General features: G+C 37.1%; 1 protein-coding gene across 3 annotated transcripts in view; it reads left to right on the top strand.

Moving 5' to 3' along the window:
• DSCAM (DS cell adhesion molecule) overlaps positions 1-13,958 on the top strand; it is a 477,845-nt gene that overhangs the window by 412,693 nt on the left and 51,194 nt on the right. For 2 of the 3 annotated variants that reach the window (XM_072027123.1, XM_038167513.2), the window contains exons 21-23: positions 3,040-3,193; positions 11,838-11,955; positions 12,791-12,954. In XM_072027123.1, the coding sequence (XP_071883224.1) occupies positions 3,040-3,193; positions 11,838-11,955; positions 12,791-12,954 (436 nt within the window). Of the gene's footprint in view, positions 1-3,039; positions 3,194-11,837; positions 11,956-12,786; positions 12,955-13,958 lie in introns of those variants that run through there. The other variant, XM_038167515.2, reaches the window with a different exon arrangement.

Below are 13,958 nucleotides of genomic sequence, written 5' to 3'. Positions count from 1 at the left end.
TTTTCTTCTTGTGTAATGAAAATCTCTAGCATGTTAGTCTAATTGAAATGACAAGTAAAAGTTACAAGTAAAATTGATTATTTGTCACTGGAGCATCCCCAAGTGTTTAACAGAGAATGTTAGCTGAGGAAACAGAAGGGATATATTAACCGGTTAGAAACCAAAATCTTTTGCTATAGCAGTTTCTTTTAAGAAAATAAGAATCACAAATTTAGTGAAGATATATTTTCCAGAATCATTTTTAAATTAATTTAATGAATAATTGAATTTATATTTGAAAGGACTACAATTGGAAATGTATTAATAAAGCCGATCCTCTGTAGGAGGAGGAAAGGAATTAAAGACAAGGCATTTAAAAAGACAATAGAGAAACTAATTCTGTGATTCTTCTGCCTTTGGAGCCCCAGGGAGAGAGAGATTCTCTACTTTGAGATTCTCTCACAGCTGACCACGCTGCAAATGGGAATTTTGGATGTTTGGTTGTTTTTCTCTTACATCAGCCCTGAGAGCAGGAGAGCTTTGTAACAGTGCTGTATCTCCAAGGCTGAGATTTTCCTTTTCTACTTAGATTCTCTCTTTGTCCCAAACATAAAATCTCTACTCCCTAAATTGTGTTTAGCAATTTTATACAAGGTTCTTGTCTGTCTGACTGTCCTAGCTTCTGCTGTGGTAGAGGGGAGCTGAACAGTAATGCATTTCAAGCAGGAGATCTGCAGAATTATGGCTGCCTTTGGAAGCTAGTCCTATGTCCCTTTCAAAAGTCATAGGAGTCTAGGAAAATAAACAAACAAACAAACAAACAAACAAAAAAACACAGTATAACTTTAACTGGAATGATGCTTGCTGGAATGAAATTTTAGCAATGCAGAGGTCTGTAATGGTTTGCTGTTCTTAAATACCATATTCACGTTCTGTCCACATGTTTTAGAAGTTTTTTTTAGCTTGTGCTAGATGGCTGCATTAATGAGTGGAACCTAAGTACCAGAGACAGCCTAGCCTGTTTGACTTTCAAATTAACTCTAGGAAATGCTGCCTCATGAATATTAAAATTCAACTTCCTGTGCTATGATCAATACATTAATTTTTATGTATAACCTCACAAAGATCCAGCCTGTCAAGCCACAGGCATTTGTCCAATATTCTCATGTAAATGTCAAGACAGATGGCTCTCAAAACCTGTTGTAATATTTCACATAATAATAGGAGTGTCTGCCTGCACTGACCTCTTCATATCAGAAGTGGAAACCCAGGCAAATGCTTGCTAAATGGGACAAACTGACTTGGCATTTTGACAGGAGCAATGAGATTGTCTAGAAAGTATAGTGAGATTGTGAGCTGGAGCAAACCAGTCTCCCCAGAAAAGTTTATAGAGGAAACAGGTTGTGGTCTCGTAGAAGCAAATAGAAGCACACATTTGTATAAAAGCCAGGGAGGTAAATACTTTAGTTAATAAAGACATTAACTTGATGGAATGTTTTCCATCTTACTCAAATTAAGATGTCTTCAGGTAACTATTATTGAGCTAGTTATGAGCTCACTCTAGAGTTGAATGTTGAGCAACACTTCTAGAGCTGATGGGGAAAAATATGTATGTCTAAGGCATGATTCATCCCACTGCAGTGTATGTGTCCCAAATAGACCAGAAGAACCTTGCCTTAGATGTGCATGTTTCTTTGCAGTGTCTCTAACGGGAGTCAAGGTTTAGAATGGCATAGATCTATCTACATGTCTTCACTGTAGATTTCAGAAGGAGATGGGATGAATCCACCCTCCCCTAGCCACAGGAGATGCCAGATCAAGAAGAGAGAAACACAGTGACACATTAAGTAGCTGAAACTGGCTGCCAGTTTACACTGAAGAGTTATTTAAAGACACCTCAGAAAAATAAAATCATTTATTTGGAATTCACTTTGAAGAGTCAACTATATATTCCAATGCTTTCAGCTCAAACTACCTTTTGAAATGCTAATCAGCTGAAATTGGCCTTTACCAGCAGCAGGTATTTGTATATCAAAGAGTTTCCTTGCACACCTTCTGTCAGTCTGAATCAAGTTTAGATTGCATTAAAAATAACATGTCAATGTAGATTCACAGTGAAAGTTTCTTTTCTACGTCATTAATATTCTAATTATTTTTAGCTTGATGTTAGTTAGCTACTGCTATGCTTAATATGGCATAGGAAAGTGAGCCTTTATTATTCCTTCTAATGGTTAGTGACCTATCTGTTTTTACACGCAAGAATTACAAAGCTCATGTTAGAAATGAAAATGGCTACACTGAATACTGTAATACTGCTGAGGCATGATGAGGTTTCCCTTCTCCTCCACGAAGGAGTAGAGCTTCTTGCGGACTATATGCCACAGTGCACAAAAATATAAATCTATATTCTCCAGACTCAACTAGCATTTCCTCCAGTGCATGTACTTCTTCACTGCTAATGCAGCTAAGTAGTGGAGATGACCTTCAGCTGGGAATCTTTGAATGAAAGTAATTTTATGATAAAACAAAACTAGACTTGTGGGAAGTTTGAATAGTCTATTATAGAACAGAGTTTTATTTCTTGATTCAATCCATTACTAAGGGAATAAATCACCAAACCCAGGGATAAGGTACACCAGCACAAAGGTTCTAGGTGACCTATGGAGTAGTAAACTCCAGTTTTCATAGCAGATGCAGTGCTGAATCCTCTTCTGTTTAGTCTAAACCAAAACTGGTTTGTCAGAACAATTCACAGTACGAATTTGCCAAATACTTTAACTTAAATTGCTTATCCAACCCTGTAAAAATAAACAGACACATAAAAATCCTAAGCTAAATAAAAATAATTTGTAAACAAAATATAGACCCAAATTCACTGAATATAAATTGATTGCAATGAGTTACTGTGTCTGTTCTGTTTATTGCCATTCACCATCTGTGTGGAGCAATTGATAGTCATTCCAATTACCCTGAAGTAACTGGCTTTGTAGCACTCAGCTTAGCAGACTTTTCCAAATACCATTTATTTGAGTTCGGAAATATTTGTCTCTCCTGTCACAGGTGATCAGCGAGTTTGAAGCCTCTCCCGACTCATTTTCCTACAGAATCCCCAACCTGAGTCGGAATCGCCAGTACAGCGTCTGGGTGGTAGCAGTGACTGCTGCAGGAAGAGGCAACAGCAGCGAGATCATCACTGTAGAACCACTAGCAAAAGGTATGATGACAGCACTTTTTAAGCAATTTAGAATTTTACAATGCTAATTACTGTTATAATTGGCATGTGGTTTATTTAGGTCTCATTGCTTACTAAGTATGGGATTTGTCAGTAGCAACTTCAGTTCTCTCCAAAAGTTAGGTGACAACTCTCAGCTAATTACCCAAGCTTTTGCAGTAGTCAGCAGAGAGAGAAAGAATGATGTGCTCCTCTAGGGGGTAATTCATCCCACCTACCACAGAAGGAAATAAATAGGTTTTTTGAGCATTTTTTATCTTCTTTTGTTGGGTACAGAGAGTTTGCAGATGATCTCCCTCCCTTTCTGAATGTGCCTCCTTTTTTTTTTTTTTTTTTTTTGTCACACAAGATAACACAAGATAACTTCTTTATAATTCCTCTCTTTACTAATATCTCTTGTGTACTCCACAGGTACTTTGCTACCTTCTGTGCTAAGCAGTCTGTTTAGTATATCTAAACTCTGAACAATAGTTCTCAACTTACATTTATTTTTTATTTTTATTTTTTATTTTTTATTTTTTATTTTTTTTATATTAAGTTTGCTGCTTCTATTTCAAATCTGAATATGATGTGCCTCAAATCTTCCATATTTTCTTCCAGCTGTATTTGTTGTTCTAAAAAACATATATTACTTAGGCCCATGTATTCTTAATTACCTGTTCTGTGAGATGCTCACAACACTATTGGTCCTTAGTTTGGAAATAGAAACCTACCATTTTATATAAGAAGGTGAGAAGAATTCAGTTAGACCCAGTCTTTAAACGGGGTATTCGGCCTGATTTTCTATCTTTTCCATTCAAATTGGTAATATGAGATCATTTGACAATATGAACCATGTAGTGCACAGGTCCCTAAAGTTGCAAAAGTAGATATATTTGATTGACTTTAGAGTTTTAAAAGCCTGCTATGCTTCATTCATATTGCTAATGACGTAATAATGTAAAGTGTCTAGTGCTTTACAAAGACAGATACTTCTTTAAAAAGCATTATAGAACTTCAGCAAAATGCCACCAACATGAAAGCATTTTCTGCATGGAAGAGCATATGCTGTCACCATAGGGAGGCTTTCTGTTCCTACCTACTCAGATGGTAGCTAACCAATTTAATGACGGAAAACTAACTGTCAGAGCTATTGTCATGAAAGCCAATGATGGTGTTTGGAGGCTACTATTTTAACACAAAAAAAAGTAGTTATCAATACATAGAAGTTGAAAACAGAGCTCCTCAGGCTTCTGATGGGAACTCACATGTCTTCTTTGCCACTTTTTTAGGCCAAAGTTCTTACCATATGAGATGGATATTTTTCAACATGACTGTAAGAAAGTTGTATGAACTCCTGTGTTTTCCTACTGTAGAACACCATGGCAGTTTTATTGGTGGTAATGTTGGCAGGGTCTAGCAAGGTAAAATGGCATAATTTGGAAGAAACAGGCAAATGCTTGCTCCCTATTACAGGTTAGTTTTGCCAACTGGCAAGTCACTTTTACCTTCAGCTTCTTTTCATATCAGGCAGTTTCTGTACATTCTTTCAGAAAATCTTTTATTAGCTATACAGTGTTAACCTGAAAGGTTATGAAAAGTCTAAAGGGTCTGAAAAGTCTGAAGCTTTTCCATTGTTGAATTCCTTGTAGGACGATTGCATGCAACATTTTGAACATTGGTGACACCAAAGCTGAGATCTTAAAAGGTGGATGAGGAACATTGGAAAAACACCTCAAGGAAGCAGGGCTAAGGTTTCAATGTGTGCTTGTATAAAAAGACAACGGTACTTTAAGGAAAAGCAATTATTTACTTCAATATAGGCAAGTCAGTATGGAACGGACTTTATTTTGAAGGACAATAGAATGCATCCAGTCAAGGTTAGAACTAATAGCTATACTCCAATATAAAATTTTAATTAGATGATGCTAGAGGTAAAACCTCTCTTACAAATACACGCTTTGGACTGAAAAAAAAAAAGTGATGAATAATTTGTATGAAATTTAACAAGGCCAAGTGCTGGGTCCTGAACTTGGGACACAACAACCCCAAGCAATGCTACAGACTGGGAAATGAGTGGTTGGAAAGCTGCCTGGCGGACAAGGACCTGGGAGTATTGGTTGATAGTTGACTGAATATGAGCCAGCAGTGTGCTCAGGTGGCCAAGAAGGCCAACGGCATCCTGGCTTGTATAAGAAGCAGTGTGGCCAGCAGGGCTAGGGAAGTGATTGTCCCCCTGTACTTGGCTCTGGTGAGGCTGCACCTCGAGTACTGTGTTCAGTTTTGGGCCCCTTGCTACAAGAAGGACATTGAGTTGCTCGAGAGAGTCGAGAGAAGGGTGACGAAGCTGGTGAGGAGTCTGGAGAACAAGTCCTACAAGGAGCGGCTGAGGGAGCTGGGCTTGTTCAGCCTGGAGAAGAGGAGGCTCAGGGGCAACCTTATCGCTCTCTACAGGTACATTAAAGGAGGCTGTAGAGAGGTGGGGGTTGGTCTGTTCTCCCACATGCCTGGTGACAGGACGAGGGGGAATGGGCTAAAGCTGCGCCAGGGGAGGTTTAGGTTGGATGTTAGCAAGAACTTCTTTACCAAAAGGGTTGTTAGACATTGGAACAGGCTGCCCAGGGAAGTGGTGGAGTCACCATCCCTGGAAGTCTTTAAAAGACGTTTAGATGTAGAGCTTAGTGATATGGTTTAGTGGAGGACTTGTTAGTGTTAGGTCAGAGGTTGGACTCGATGATCTTGAGGTCTTTTCCAACCTAGAAATTCTGTGATTCTGTGATTCTTTTGAAAACGTAAGGAAAGTGGCTTTTCTTTGGTGGTTTGCGTGTTTGCTCTCCAAGAACTATTGGCCCCAAGTAGAACTTGGAAACTTCTCACTTCCACTTACATTGGCTCTACACAGGTCAGACTACTCAGGGAGGTAAAAGAGAGAAGTCCAAGGTTACGGTTTCATGCAATAAATATTTAGCTCTTCTATCTGTCTATGGCACATGATATTGTTGAAGCCAGAATTATCCTCTATATGAAAATATCTTTTAGACAGACTTTAGGCATTGGAATAGGCTGCCCAGGGAAGTGGTGGAGTCACCATCCCTGGAGGTCTTTAAAACATGTTTAGATGTAGAGCTTAGTGATATGGTTTAATGGAGGACTTGTTAGTGTTAGGTCAGAGGTTGGACTAGGTGATCTTGGAGGTCTCGTCCAACCTAGATGATTCTGTGACTGTGATTCTGTAATGTGTTTGTGGAAATGTTGATGGGTATTAGGAATACCGATACATTGTGATTTTATGAACCTTGGATATAGCCAGGTTAGAAATTATTATATCGTGTACAAGATTTCCTGTATGAATGCATCACTGGGCCTTTTAGAGAGTTGGGAGAAATGGTGATCAGTGATGAGGACAGTGGACACACACATAAAGAAGGATGGGCAGAGTTAATAGCCTTAAAGATCTTTCTCCCCCCAACACATCTGAAACAAGTAACACATCACAGTTGTAGCAGCAGTTATAAACTAATTTTGCCAAAAGGAGTGCAAATGGGATGCAATATGGGGAGGGGAAAGTCTCCAGTTCATGAACATTTGACTGACCATTATTCTGAACTTGTTTGCTTCCTTCTTTCTCCACTTATTTCACAGTAACTGTCCAAACAATGGTAACATCATGACAGCTAATGAGAGTTAACTTGGAATTGAATTATGCCAACTTAATTATAACCTCCTTAAGAACCCCTCTGAGAACAATGAGAATGACTAGATAGGGGGTTGATGTGAAATGGCTAGTCCAATTTAAATGAAAGCTTAATTCAAGTTAACATTTCTTCCTTTAGTGTCTCAGAACAGATTGTTATTCTCTGTAATTAACTGTCAAAAATAAGCAAATACAACCCCAACAAATGAAAAGTAACTACAGAGATAAAAGTTCAGTCTCCATGTAAGCAGATCATGTCCCCCCGAATTATGCTTCATTGTTGTCTTGGAAGTTGTGTTTTTAGCCTATCAAATATATATAAAAAGCAGAAAACCTTGCACACACCTTGTTCTTGTTTTCTGATCATGGTTGATTAAGAATGGCATTTCCCAGCAACATGACAATGATAGAACTAGACGTATAGTAATCTAATCCTTTTGGAAGAAATCTCTGACTTTAATGTTAAGTTTCTCCTGTTCTTGTAGACTACCTGAGCATTAATGTTTAACAGATTTGTCTCCTAGTCTATGTTGCTTTGTGTATGTAATGTTTTTAAACTGCATACAGGACTGACATGATACTGTATGCACCTTATCAGTCTGTTTCTTTAAGAATTCGGCGTACAGGAATGCACACTATATTCTTTGAGAAAGTAAATGAAAGAGACTCCTAACCCATAGTATTAACCGATTGCTCTTTTGTTTGGATTAAGCGGCAGTGAACTGCCATGGCTCTTGTTCCCCTGTGCCTTTAAAATCTGGTTGTGTTCTCTAGAGAAAAAAAAATCTGTTATGGCATCTTGCAAAGAAGTTATGGACACTTCTTCCACAACAGTTAGAGTAGGTAATAGGATTCATAATTTAAACACCTAAACACACAGAAAACCTCATTATCATGAGAAAAGTCACTCTTCAGTGAAGGTACCTCTTTATCTTCAATTAATGACTGGATAATTTGAAATAAATACATGTATGAACAGACATAGTCCTAATCCAATGCCATGCCATCCAAGGTCAGGCTGGTGGGTAGGTATTTGCGTAGATTTGATAGCAACAAGGCAAGGCCTACGGCTGAATTGCCTACATGCTACACAACGTTCTCTTGGCTCAAAAGGGAGAGTTCTATGAGACTCAAGGTATTTCAACCTTATGAATACATCTTAATATTCCAAACCTATTACTGTCAGATGAACTTCACTAGGCATTTATTTTGTTACTAGTTTTCTATTGTTTGTGTACCTGTTAGCAGTCTCAGAACATTACTAGAAGTTAAGCTATAAATAAGATTGAAGTTAAGAATTTTCATGTTGTTTTACCACCTCGTTAAAAGCATTCAGTGCATGAAAGAAATAGATAATGCATAAGAAGCTGTGGCTATTTTCACAAAAATAGTCCTCTATGCTTTGTAATGTGCGCTTCTGAGTTATGATCTGCAATCCTACCACTGTCCTACGCTGCTGTGAAGTTTGTATTACTTCTGCACATCACAATGCAGTGAAACACACAGGATATTGAAAATCAGAACTACAACAGAAATGTGCTCTAGAGATATAGCACCGAACCTACGACTTAATGAAGTATTCACTGTTAAAATAACTGCTAAAAATAAATGAATATCAAAAAAAAAAAAAGTTTGGTAATAATGGTGCCAAGTCATGCTGAAGGCTTCAGCAGGATTCCTGCATTATACATGCTTTGTTCTAAAGTAAGTGGCAGCAGTTAGAAATAGCTGAATATTTTGAGAAACACTGGAGAGGTGGAGAAGATAGGGAGAAAATGATTAATATCTCATTTTAAATGAGATTTCAGACTTCATGATGCGGAGGGAATGCCTGCATGGAACAGGAATTTGAGTTTCTGACCACCAGTGTTCAGAATGCCCTAGAGTTACTAGGAGTGGGCCAGATGCTTACAGATGTGTTTTGTAGGCAGTCATTGCTGACAGCATCTCCTGCTGGTTTTTAAGATTGCTCGAGTGCCATTAGACATCTCCTGCAACAAAAACCTAACATCACTGAAGACAAATGAGCCTTGTAACACTAATTTCAGTGGCATCAACATTTCATATCACATATGCAGTCTTTGGGTAGAATGAGCATTTTTCAGTTTCAGTAGCTAATTAGCCCATGGCTTGTGGTAGTATAGGCCTTTGTAAATCTTTTCTAGAAGATATATCCTTAGGAGTGCCACAGCGCAAAGCAAGTCTATTTCATTAGACTTAGTGACCATTCATTGTCTTAGCATTATTCAGGTGTATCACCTCCTTGAGGTAGCACAAGCAGCAACACCCTTCTCTGAGGCTAACCATCAGAGCAGCCAGGAGGGAGCCAGGTCTGTCTGTTCAGCTCCTGTAATGCCAGGAGTGGACGTGCCAGTATTTGGCAGCTTGGAAAGTAGCATTGTGCCAACACCTAACCTGGACTTTTTCTGTTACACTAAATCTTTAAAAAGCTATTATGTTTTCAGTTAAAATTGTGACCAAAGAAACATCTCTTGGGAAGCTTAATCTTCCACAAGGCTTGAAGAGAACATAGGCTATACTGTCCAAACTGGTCGTATAATCTGTGAAATCATTTCTTTTTACGAATATCTCAAATCCCACTGCAGCCCACTGAAGTAATTTCCCTTCACTCTAAAAGGTTTGTTCCATTATGCAAGATTTTTTTTTTTTTAATATTATTAGTAGAGGATAAAAACCCATTGAGATGAAAAATCACAGTTATATTTGATGCTAGCTAGCATTTTTTCCAGTTGGTGCAGAAATGATTATTAAATGCAAGGTCTGATCAATGTGGATTATTGAAGTAGATCAGGATTAAAAATACAGTATTTCAAGTATCTGTATTCATTATGTGTCTTTGAAATGTATGTTTAAAGTCCAAAAAGAAGTCAGTTTCTATCAAGGGTCATTTTTGAGAAATAAATCTCACTGAAACTTAACACAACTTTAGCGTTTATGTATGTTATAGACTGAAACTACACAGGTGATACTTTGTTTATATATTTAGCTGACCTGAGAGCTGACATGAGCAGAACTGGTTTAAGTGTCTGTTCATGTTTGTGGACTTCACATAGACTCTTTGAGGTGTATTAACATGTTAATATATGAAGGTTTATTTTGCTTAATTCAGTAGCTGTTGTAACAAACCTGTCCATCTTAAAGTTCATGGGAGAATGTCATGTTTAAAGAAAAAAAAAAATAGGTTTGAATTCTGGAGCCAATAGGGGAATTGGGAAATATATTTAAAATATAAATTCTCACTAGAACTTGGCATTAAAATAAATTGAGCTTTCTCAGTGAATAAAAAAGAAAGTAATATTTCCAGGCACTGTATTAGAATCTGTGCTTTCTCAGAAAACAGGGAAGAGAAACTTCTGTTGACATGTCTTGAGCTCCTTTAGTTTCAAGGTCATAAGCTAAAAATATGTAATTATCTCTACATTTTTCATAGGTTCTTTCATAGAACATTTTCCAAAAAGAAGCCACTCTTATTTCCACATTTGAAGTCAGTGTTGTTGTATAGCTTAGCCTCTACAGAAATACCTGACAGATAATAATACAGAAATATTAATTTGTGGTCGTCTTTTGAGTTCTAATACAAACTTAGTAAACCCAAATTTTTGTTACTTTGTTTGTTTATTTAAACACATAGTATGTTTGTTTATATTACTCTGAGGATATATCTACACACTTGAACGAACTTTTCTAAGGCACCTAAAACTTCTCTGTGTATTCAATCCAGTATTTTGGAGCTCTGTATAAGCTGTTCTAAAATCAGCCATGTTCATTTCTGGTAATTCTCAGCTGCCAGAATGGCTTCAACTTGTCATTGCAAAAAGTGCTGAACACTCCTTTCTGGCTCCACTCCCTGACCAAAGCGGTGGCAATAAGCCATCTTGCCTTTAACTGACCTGGAAAAAAAATATCAACCCAGTTTGAATTTATTCTGTGGAATCACACTTATGCCACCCCATTAAACAGTATGATTACTGTTGGAAAAAGAAGTTATCTGTAGTTTTAGTCTCAAATGTTGACTAACACCACCACCCTGTTGCTAGGGATAAAAAATATACTGGACTACATGATCGCATAAATCATCTCATCCATGGTGAAAATCTATTTTTCAAGAATAAAGACCACTTTGGACAGCAGACAGCAAAGTATGTTTCTGAAGAGCTTGATATGGTCCATTTCTACAAAGAGTTGAGAGAAGTATGTTTATTGTAGGTAACCGGAATCACCAATTTAAAAAAAAAAAAAAAAAAAAAAAGAGAGAGTTAACAAGAAAAATTATGATCACAGAATTATAACTGGGATATGGAAAGAGCTTTTCAGAAATTACCTCTTTTATAGGAGAGGCAAGTTAAAACAAAGATAGCTCCTGAGCCAATGAAAGCGTAGTTTAGTAATTAAGAACTAATCCCAGTAACCTAAACCTGACAGAGAAATTGAGAGTATGTACAACTTTCTCCTCAGGAGTATAAGCATTGGTTTTCTCATAGTTTAAATGAAGCCAAGACTTATTATAACAAATGTCATGGATCAGTAATTTAGCTTTGGTAAGATACCTGTCAATTGCAGACCCTTCCTGCTGGAATTTTGGAGAGAAGCACCCATTTCACATAATTTTCATCCATAATATTTACTACAAAGCAGACAAAGATCAGTAAAGATGGTCAATAACCAGTTTTACTCTTTTGTTCTACAAACACTCTTCCAGTCTTCCTTTTCATTTCTCTGCTAGTTATTTGTCTTCCAGATACTAAAGCTGCAGCATTTGTTCTTAAGTAGCTGTTATTATGAATTAAGTGGAGTAAGTTACCTAAAAGCATGGCTTTGAAAGAGATGGGTTCATGTTTCAAAGTTTAGTTCTGTGTGTGTGTGTTTCTCTTCAGATGACTGTATGAATGAATAAGCACCTCATTTCAGTCTTCCTCACTCTCTCTTGCTCAGCTCCTGCCAGAATTTTGACGTTCAGTGGCACGGTGACAACTCCCTGGATGAAGGACATTGTCCTCCCTTGCAAAGCTGTTGGAGACCCAGCTCCAACAGTCAAATGGATGAAGGATAGGTAACCAGCAACTAAATGTATTACTCAACTAAAGTCCATGTGCCTAAAATCTTGAAGATGGTGATGCTTCATGACAGAGAAGGATCAGAAGATAAGAAAAGGGTCATTTGTGGGGACTGCACACAGTCACAGTAGAGCAGAAGTTCAAAAATTCCTTGAACTAAAAGTGATTGTATGTGGTGATTAGAAGGTATCAAAAAGAGAAGAAAAGTTATGAAGAAGGGCAAAAGTTAAATGAAAATGTTAAATCTACATCACCTTTCTCTTTTAACTTTAGGGCCACAGTAGCATTTCAATCTCAGAAAAAAAATGTCTGATGCATTTCAATCACACTGTGGAGTGTATAAACAGTGTATAAACATGTGCCTTGCACATTTCTTGTTTTCCCTTATTTTGTTTTGATCTGTAGTTTCACAGTTTGACAGAGTCACACATGGAAACACACATGGACAATAATTTTCATCCAAGCACTGTGTAAGCAGTGATACTGCAGTGCTCCAATGCCATCTTTTGGAATGATACACATAACCTGTATATATATATATATATAATATATGTATATATATATATATAATGATGTACTTTGTAGCCAGGAACAGCCTTTTATTGTTACACTTTATGAAAGAGCAGATAGTTAAGGAAGAAATGAGTTCTTTAAGTGAATGGCAGGTGTTTCCCAGCAGAAAGTACTCCTTTGTTATCTTTATAAAGGAGGACCTCCCACCACCCCATACCCATCCAAATTTTCTTTTCATTCTTAGTTGCTTCAAAAACATCCAATTCTGAGTAATTTTGTAACTTCTTTAATGTATGCATTTTGTTTCCTGTGAGGTAGTAACGGGACACCCAGTCTAGTGATGATTGATGGGCGAAGAAGCATCTTTAGCAATGGCAGCTTTGTCATCCGTACTGTGAAAGCAGAAGACTCTGGATACTACAGCTGTGTGGCCAGTAACAACTGGGGATCAGATGAAATAATTTTGAATTTGCAGGTACAAGGTAAGAATCTATCTTGTAATTGTTATCACAGCTATTAACTGCTATGTGATCGTAATACATAGGTATGTGTGTTAGCAGGTATACATAAAATATTTGTACTAATCTACGTTAATAAAAATTTCATTCTTCCAAATTAATGAAGAAAGTATTATGCATGTCATTTTGACTCAGATATCAGTATTTTCTTATATGGTAGATGTTTTGCTTTTGACGGAATGATTAACACACTTGCAGGTAAGTCTGCATGCAAGATTTGGACGTTGGATTGACAACTGTTTGCATTCCGTTATTTTCATGTTATTTACCAAGAAGATATGACCCTATGCCTTCTTCCAGTAAAAAGTATTTATTTAAATATTACAAAATTCAGAAAGAGAGGAAAATCTTGTCTTTAGCTTTTAAGAAGCTATCAGCAGAAGTTTACCTCTGTACTTACACTGGGAACAAAAACTTCATTATCCAAGAGCAGAGTTTTGTTGATGGAAAATATGAGGAAACATTTAAAATGAAATGTCAGGTTAAGGTCAACTGGTACATATTGCCAACTTATTTTCATATCCATGTTGAAATTTATATAAAGTATTTATTGGAATAGAATAGAATAATTCAGTTGGAATAGACCTTTAAAGACCCTCTAGTCCAACTGCCTGACCATTTCAGGGCTAACCGTATTAATGAGGGCATCCAATTGCCTCTTGAACACTGGCAGACATGCGACGTCAACCACTTCTCTAGGAAACCTGTTCCAGTGTTTTACCACCATCATTGTACAGTTTTTTTTCCTGAAGTAAATAAATTTTTCCTAACATTGTCGATATGTGAAAAGTAATGACAATACAGGAGTATACATTAACAGTAATGTCAAAAAAGAGCATATGAATTTGCATACCAAGAATTTACTACTCAGGAGATGATCTTATTCACACTAAGGCAAAATTTGAACAAATGCTCAGATGTTATTTGCATTTTAATTGGCTGCAAATTTTCATACCAGAAAATCAAGG

This window comes from Anas platyrhynchos, chromosome 1 (genome assembly GCF_047663525.1).
Source record: "Anas platyrhynchos isolate ZD024472 breed Pekin duck chromosome 1, IASCAAS_PekinDuck_T2T, whole genome shotgun sequence".
Taxonomy (NCBI): Eukaryota; Metazoa; Chordata; class Aves; order Anseriformes; family Anatidae; genus Anas; species Anas platyrhynchos.
This window is presented reverse-complemented; position numbering and strand designations above follow the sequence as displayed.